The sequence below is a fragment of the Stegastes partitus genome, unplaced genomic scaffold (genome assembly GCF_000690725.1).
Source record: "Stegastes partitus isolate 25-593 unplaced genomic scaffold, Stegastes_partitus-1.0.2 Scaffold2114, whole genome shotgun sequence".
In the NCBI taxonomy this organism is placed as follows: domain Eukaryota; kingdom Metazoa; phylum Chordata; class Actinopteri; family Pomacentridae; genus Stegastes; species Stegastes partitus.
Window position 1 is genome coordinate 78,566 of NW_007579845.1, and position 8,034 is coordinate 86,599.

Sequence of the window (8,034 nt, forward strand, 5' to 3'; positions counted from 1 at the left end):
GCAGGGTTAGGGTTAGGGTGGCCACTCTGCTACAATGCAGTTTGAATATCACACACAAACCTCTGTTCAAGATCAGAACCGCATTCAGGATCTGGATCAGGATGTGGGTCACAGTCTGGACCAGGACCAGAATCTGGATCACAACTGTCAGAAATCCAGTGTTTGACTGGATGCAGTCTTCTTATGGAGATCTCAGAACCTGGCTCTGATTCTGATCAAGCTCGTGCTCAGGGTCCAGCAGAGTTCAAGACCAAGTCCAGTTGTGGGATCCAGTTTCTGTGCTCAGAATCAGATCAAAGGAATATTTCACAGTGTGCTTTCCCCCAAATGTTCTCAGGCTTTCTGGTCCATCAGAACTGGTTCAGAGAAAGTTCTGGTCCCGGAGCAGTCAGCATGTTTAAAGCCGGTTCAGCACCGGCTTGATGTCCTGCAGGAGAGAGAGTGTTGCTGACGGACTGCAGGGCGAGAGACACTGAGATAAACAGGGAGAGAGAGTCGGTGTCGGACTGCAGCTTCTATTTTAGGAGGTGACTGACAGACGAGGCTGCTGCTCTCTCTCTCTGTTTATCTGAAGCTCGCTCGCCCTCTGAAAACCCAGAGACTCACAATGACCAACACATGAGCGACAACAGCCAATCAGTGTTGACGATCAATAACCAGGAACACAACAACAGCCAATCAGTGTTGACGATCAATAANCAGGAACACAACAACAGCCAATCAGTGTTGACGATCAATAACCAGCAGAGACCACGTCAGACCACGTGTGGTGCTGCAGGCTTAGACTTTCTTTTTTGTCATTGCACACAAACCCATTCGTGAATCTGGTAATGAAATGTCGTTGCTTGGCAACCGGAGTACACAGAACTGAAACAGTGAGGCAGTACCTTGTTATTAAGTACTGTAAGCTATAACTATAAATGATCTATATATAAATATCTCTACATATAGATCTATATACATAGATAATAACTCTTGTCCTGCTTCTTCCTTCCAGTGTGTTTCTGTGTTCTGCTGCTGACACACTGTGAGCTTCTCCTATGCCAGATCAATAAAGTTGATCTGATCTTTAGGTTCTTCTGTGTCCAGCTGCTGTGACCTGTTTCCTGGTGAGGATCAATAAAGTTGATCTGATCAAAGTGAGGCTCATTCAGACACTGAGGTAACTATGGTAACAGTGGACAAAAACATCACAGGTTAAATCCGAAGAGACGCTTTAATAGCCAGGAATTAACTTGTGATGCTGCGCTCTGTCCTGCAGGGGGCGACAAGAAGAAGAAGAAGAAGAAGAAGAAGAAGAAGAAGAAGAAGAACAAGAACAAGAACAAGAGGAAGAAGAAGAAGAAGAAGAAGAAGAAGAAGACGTAGTCCCTCAGTGGAGTCTGTGCTGGTTCTAAGTGTACACTGGTTCTGCAGGTTCCTGCCGTTCTTGTCTGGTTCTGGTCTGTCACCGGGTTCGAATCAGATGCCTGGGTTTCAGTTCGCCGCTTCTCAGGTAAATTTAAGGTTCTTGAAGTTTGTAGTATTTGTGCTCGGACACAGGTGCTGATGAGCTCAGGGTTCGGGTTCGGGTTCGGGTTCGGGTCTGCAGCGTGTCAGTAAAGTCACGCTGCTGTTTCAGCTCGTTTAGCTGCTCTGAGGACCATTAGCCTGCATGCTAACAGTTAGCATCGCTGCGACAGCTGCTTTACGGCAAACAGCTGATTAACCGGAAGAGGCGCAGTGAGATCGAAGTGCGCAATAGAAAATTTAGAGACGCTCCGACTGATCGATGCCGATCAATATTTAATATCAGAAACATATCAGATTGGAGGAGGACGGAGATGAGCCGCGCAGGCGCAGAACTGAGGATTCTGTTTAGTCCGGGGCACGTGCAGCTGGTTCAGGTAAACGTTCACCTGTAGAGAGCTAGGCTAACAGCAGGTCCTGGAAACACCCGGACAGTAGCAGCAGGGGGAGGAACTGAAAGGAGCACAGTGATCAATCAGTTTGATCAGGAAGTTGCAGAAACAGATTGATAACGCCGATCGAGCAGTTTGGTGGTTTTCAGTCTGACAGTATATTGAAACACTCTGCATGTGATGTGTGATCTCTGTCATCAATACAAACAGACGTGATTATTGACCAGCCAGATGTTCAGACTGAAACATCTGGACGCCTCCTGCTGTTGTTATTAAATGAGTCTCTGTTGCTAAGCAGGACGTGACCTTCATCAGTCCAACATTCATCTGCAGCACAGTAGAGCTGTGACCTACAGTGACCTATGGTGACTTATAGTAACCATCAGTGACCTACAGTGACCTACGGTGACCTACAGTGACTTATAGTAACCATCAGTGACCAACCGTGACCTACAGCCGTGACCAGAAGTTTTGAGAATGACACAAATATTAATTTTCACAAAGTCTGCTGCTTCAGTTTTTATAAATGCAATTTGCATATAATGATGTTATGAGGAGTGATCAGATCAAGTGCAATTAAATGCAAAGTCCCTCTTTGCCTTGAAAATGAACTTAATCCATAAAACCCACATTTCCACTGCATTTCAGTCGTGCCACAAAAGGAGCAGCTTACATCATGTCAGTGATTCTCCCGTTAACACGGTGTTGATGAGGACAAGGCTGGAGATCAATCTGTCACGACTGAGTTAGAATAACAGACTGGATGCTTTAAAAGGAGGATGGTGCTTGACACCATTGTTCTGTGGTTACCTGCAATGAAACGCGTGCCGTCATCATTACGTTGCACAAAAAGGGCTTCACAGGGACGGATACTGCAGCTAGTAAGATTGCACCTCAGCCAACCAGCTATTGGATCATCAAGAACTTCAAGGAGAGAGCTTCAGTTGTTGCAAAAAAAAGCTCCAGGGCGCCCGAGAAAGTCCAGCAAGTGCCAGGACCGTCTTCAAAAGTTGATCCAGCTGCGGGCCAGCACCAGTGCAGAGCTTCCTCAGAAATGGCAGCAGGCAGGTGTGAGTGCATCTGCAGCACAGCGAGGTGAAGACTTTAAGAGGAAGGCCTGGTGTCAAGAAGGGCAGCAAAGAAGCCACTTCTCTCCAAAAAAACATCAGGGACAGACTGATATTCTGCAAAAGGTACAGGGGTTGGACTACTGAGGACTGAGGTAACGTCATTTTCTCTGATCAATCCTCTTTCTGATTGTTTGGGGCATCTGGAAAAAAGCTTGTTTGGAGAAGACAAGGTGAGCGCTGCCACCAGTCCTGTGTCATGTCCACAGTAAAGCATCCTGACACCATTCATGTGTGGGGTTGCTTCTCAGTCAAGGGAGTGGGCTCACTCTAAAAACACAGCCATAAATAAAGAATAGTACCAGAACATCCTCCGAGAGCAACTTCTCCCAAACATTCAAGAGCAGTTTGGTGATGAACAAAGCCTTTTCCAGCACGATGGAGCACCTTGCCATAAAACAAAAGTAATAACTAAATGACTCGGGGAACAAAACGTAAAGATTTCAGGTCCTTGGCCAGGAAACTCCCCAGATCTTAATCCCACTGAGAACTTCTGGTCAATCCTCAAGAGGCGGGCGGACAAACAAAAACCCACAAATTCTGACAAACTCCAAGCACTGATTACACAAGAATGGGCTGCCATCAGTCAGGATGTGGTCCAGAAGCTGACTGACAGCATGCCAGGGAGAATTTCAGAGGTCTTGATAAAGAAGGGTCAACACTGCAAATACTGCCTTGTTGCATGAACTCAGTGTAATTGTCACTAAAAGCTTTTGATACTTATGAAATGCTTGTAATGATATTTCAGTATACCACAGAAACATCTGACAAAACACCTAAAAACCCTGAAGCAGCAGACTGTGAGAATGTGATATTTGTGTCATTCTCGACACTTTTGGCCACGGCTGTACAGTGACCTATGGTAACCCACGGTGACCTATTGGTTAGGATCAGGGTAAGGTTTGGGTTGGCTGAGTTCTACCCCCTAACCATTTTACTCTGTGTACTGCAGGAGGAGGTCGTCCCAGCTACAAAGGTCCTGGTTACTGGGGCAACGGGCCTTCTGGGTCGGGCAGTGTGCAGAGAGTTTCAGAACGGCGGCTGGTTGGTCATTGGGACCGGATACAGGAGAGCTAGGCCCCGCCTCCTCCGCTGTGACCTCACTGATGAAGAAGCCGTCAGAGGACTATTGCATGAGTACAAGGTACTACACACTGTACTGCAAAGCAGGATTAGATTTTCTGGAGGTACTTTCAGGTTTTTGGTACTATGGTAGCGGTTCACTTCTTACCAGGTGCATCACCGTGGTAACTGATGCTGAGCACCTGAGCTGCTCCAGGTACCAGATCAGTATTTCATGGCTTAAAGTATTCCGGGACCATGCCGGATTTCTGGCGTGCGGCGCTTGGCTCTGGAAAAAAAAAACGCTGTACGCTGATGTCAGGTGCTTGGAGAAGAAATTGTTGAAGCCGGGGAAGTTGTCCTCATTAAAAATAAATGGCGCTGGGCGTGGTTGAGAAGCCATCAACGTCGGGGGGGGGGGATCTGAGCGAATGCTGCTATTGGGCAGCGGCAAATAGCAGCTTTAGCAGCGGAGACAACGGTAGTGAAACTCCGTCGGCGCATGTTGTTAAATATCTTCCCGTTACGTACCCTCGAAAACAGCGTATCGGCCCAATTTGCAGCGAAATGTTTTCAGGCAGCAGCATAACGGGCCGTTACTCTGTTATGACACTGGCAGGAACTCTGTATGCAGTTATTTATTATTATCGTTATTATTATTATTATTTTTTTGAAAATGTATTTAATGACTGAATCGCTTGTTCACATACGGGGATCCCCGCTGATAGCCAATCAGAATGAATGTAACAGAAAGTCGCTATACCGGGCTGCAGGGCTGAACGGGGTGAAAGCGGCAGACCGGTACAGAGGGCTATAGTGTTGAAAGGGTTAAGCGGAGACGGCAAGCCCTTTGGTTGCTGGTGCAAAAAAATTGAACAAGCCCGGTGCTTGCTTCTGTACCATCTGCTCAAAAAAACTCCTGTACGCAACTAGCGGCAAAGAAGTGCTGTCAGATCAGGAGGCAGGCCGCGGCCACAGAGCTGCTGTCTGCTCTGAAACTCACACCTCGTTTGCCGGCAGCAGCCACCGCTGAGGTACCGGCACCAATGACTGACCGGGTTTGTGCGTTAAAAATACGCGTGTGCACGTTCATTGCAGAACATGACTTGTCGGTCAACATTTCTCAGCCACTCGTTAATCTGTAAAAAGTTGGCTGAAGATAAAAATGCTTTGTCAAAACTGTTTGTGTCAAATCAGCTGGTTACATAAATACACATGATACAGCACCAGCGTTGAAGAAAAGTCTTTTTGAGAAGCTCAAAAGATTTGTGTTTTCATGAAATATATGAACAAAGTATTGTATTTCAAAATAGTCAGAGAAACATATCAAAATCTGGCAACTAAATCGTTACCAAACAACTTCTTCACCAACATGTTAGTACAGGTGTGTAATAACATGCCTTAAAATGTTGAAGTTCAGCTCTGGTGGGAAACCCTGAGAAACACCTGCTCAAGTTAAGGCACCCATAAATGATTGATGAAAAATGGGTTTTTTAAAAATCGGGCCTGAAGTAACTCATGAGGATCAAATCAGGGTTTGTTCATGATTCTGAGTTGGCTGTTAGCATTTATATTTCACCACCTGCACTCCATTGTTGAAAAAGACCAGACTGGAGGCACCTCACAGCCCTAAATACTGAATATAAATCAGTACATGAGTTTTGTTTTCCTGCAACAATGCAAATAACTGGTGGTGGGACTGGGTTCCTGGAGTTACTTTTCAGAGTGTCCATGCATGTTCAGGTCACACACACTGTGTAGCACATAGAAATAATGTTGGTAATCCTAACTGACCTGAAGCAGGAACAGGTTAGTCTGGTTTAATGTCAGACAGTGAGAGTCTTTTTATACCGTGTATGTAAACTTCTGGTTTCAGCTGGGCGGCTACACACCGCTGTTACTGAACCTGTGCTGAAATGTCTCAACTACAACTCTGCTAAAATAAACGCTGCATCCGTTATAATCAGATCACCAACAGGAGGCCTCTTCCATGAATGTGTCACACGAACAGACTTCAGAAGTTTTTATACATGGTGCAGGGCCGTCTGAGGTTCAAGGGGTTAATGTTGAGGTTCTAGTTTGCTGTGGTGATAAACTGGACTAGAAACACTTCTGATGTTGATGTAACATCAGAATCACATTCCAGCTTAATGCGGTGCAGCACAGCCCTCCCACCGGCTACCACCTCAGTCAGGAACAAAGCCAATAAAACTAATAAATTAGCACCTCTTGCCTTTAAAGGGGGAAGATTTCTTTATCCTGGATTGTATGGATGTATCTGATAAAAGTGCAGTTGATTGTAATTCATGAGCCTCGTCCTCTTTGGTTTGGTAGATTAATAGTAGAACCACTGAGTTGTTTATTGTGGTGGTGAATCTCCTGTCAGGTTGGTACACATTTCATCAAAAGATGGTTTGAACAGGAAAATAAAGCTCAAGTTAACTCTTTAAACACAGACATCATTGAACTGGCTGCAGGCTGAAGTGAGCTGTTATATACCTGAACCACATGGAGACATTTATACACTTGACTCTGCTCAGAAATCTGTCAGAACTCAGCCAACCAGAGGCCAAGCAGCAGCTCAAAGACTGGGAAAACCTTTCCAACAAAAGTCACGATGAGTGAACAAAGCTGGCCTTCACATTACTTCTACGAGCGCTTTTTAAATGGAGAGTTCTCCGCTGCAGTCATCAAGGTGGACGATGTCCAGTTTAAAGTCCACAAAGTGGTCCTGAGTCCCTGCACAGCGTATTTCCAGTGAGTTGGTGATCAGACATCAGGGGAGGAAAACTGATGTATTTGAGTCTGTTCAATAATCAGATAAACATGGTTTTGTTGTAATTAATGATCTGGAGCCTGAGAAACAACATTTAAACTGAATCATGGAGCATCTGTGGTTAAACAGGTTTCCCACATAGAGCTGTGTGAAAGAAAAAAAGATCATAAATCCTACATAATGGACATAAAAAGAAGACAAAGTCACATATTTCATTTGTTCATGATTAGTTCAGACATTTACCAGCAGCTGATTTCATGTTTTCTCCCAGTCAGCGGCTGAAGATACCAGTTTAGAAGAAATGTCGGTTTTACAAACACTGGACTGATTCAGACAGTGTTTTAAATTCATCTTTGACTTTCACCAGGTCTGCTCATATTGTTGTTTTAAAAATATTAATCACATCGAAATTGTAAAATCCATTTTTCATCAATCATTTATGGGTGCCTTAACTTGAGCAGGTGTTTCTCAGGGTTTCCCACCAGAGCTGAACTTCAACATTTTAAGGCATGTTATTACACACCTGTACAAACACATTAGTGAAGAAGTTGTTTGGTAACAATTTAGTTGCCAGATTAGTGGAAAATCTCATAAAATGCCCTTAGTAAAACTAGAAAATCCCTCTGAGAGCTCAGACCTCTGCCCAGCAGCTCATTTCCACCATATTGTGATTTCCAGCCAGTGTTAAAGTCCTGATTCATTTATCTACACTATTAGATTCATGGAGGATCTGAGCATAGCTTTAGCATTTGACTTAACATTGATATCATTAATATCAAGCTGACGGAGTGATGGACGGTCTTTCTGTACTCTCAAATATTTTATACATCAAAATGTTATCATCTGTTCATTGTGGCACTATCAACACTAACCCGAAAATGTCATGAAAATCCGTTCAGAACTTTGCGAGTTATCTTGCTGACAAACAAACAGATAAACGCTAGCTAAAACATTAGCGGAGGTAATAAATAGTGCAAATGGTGCCCATATTGTTAAAAGGTGAATCAGTGTCCTTTTTCCATGTCATTTACTGATTGGTTGATAAACAATATATCTGACCCCCATGTCAGTGGTTTACTGGGACGAGCGACCCCCATGTCAGTGGTTTACTGGGACTAGCGACCCCCATGTCAGTCGTTTACTGGGACGAGCGACCCCCATGTCAGTC

At 44.6% G+C, this 8,034-nt stretch overlaps 2 protein-coding genes across 2 annotated transcripts in view; one reads left to right on the plus strand and one right to left on the minus strand.

Moving 5' to 3' along the window:
• The window catches only part of LOC103374001 (uncharacterized), a 6,823-nt gene extending 6,398 nt beyond the window's left edge, over positions 1 to 425 (minus strand). Inside the window, exon 1 of the mRNA XM_008304011.1 lies at positions 61 to 425. The gene's annotated coding sequence lies outside the window, so the exon portion shown is untranslated. The remainder of the gene's footprint in view (positions 1 to 60) is intronic.
• A 1,363-nt stretch (positions 426 to 1,788) lies between these two features.
• The window catches only part of mat2b (methionine adenosyltransferase 2 non-catalytic beta subunit methionine), a 31,765-nt gene continuing 25,519 nt past the window's right edge, over positions 1,789 to 8,034 (plus strand). The window contains exons 1-2 of the mRNA XM_008304013.1: positions 1,789 to 1,886; positions 3,981 to 4,172. Coding sequence (XP_008302235.1) covers positions 1,824 to 1,886; positions 3,981 to 4,172 — 255 coding nt within the window. The 5' untranslated portion in view covers positions 1,789 to 1,823. The remainder of the gene's footprint in view (positions 1,887 to 3,980; positions 4,173 to 8,034) is intronic.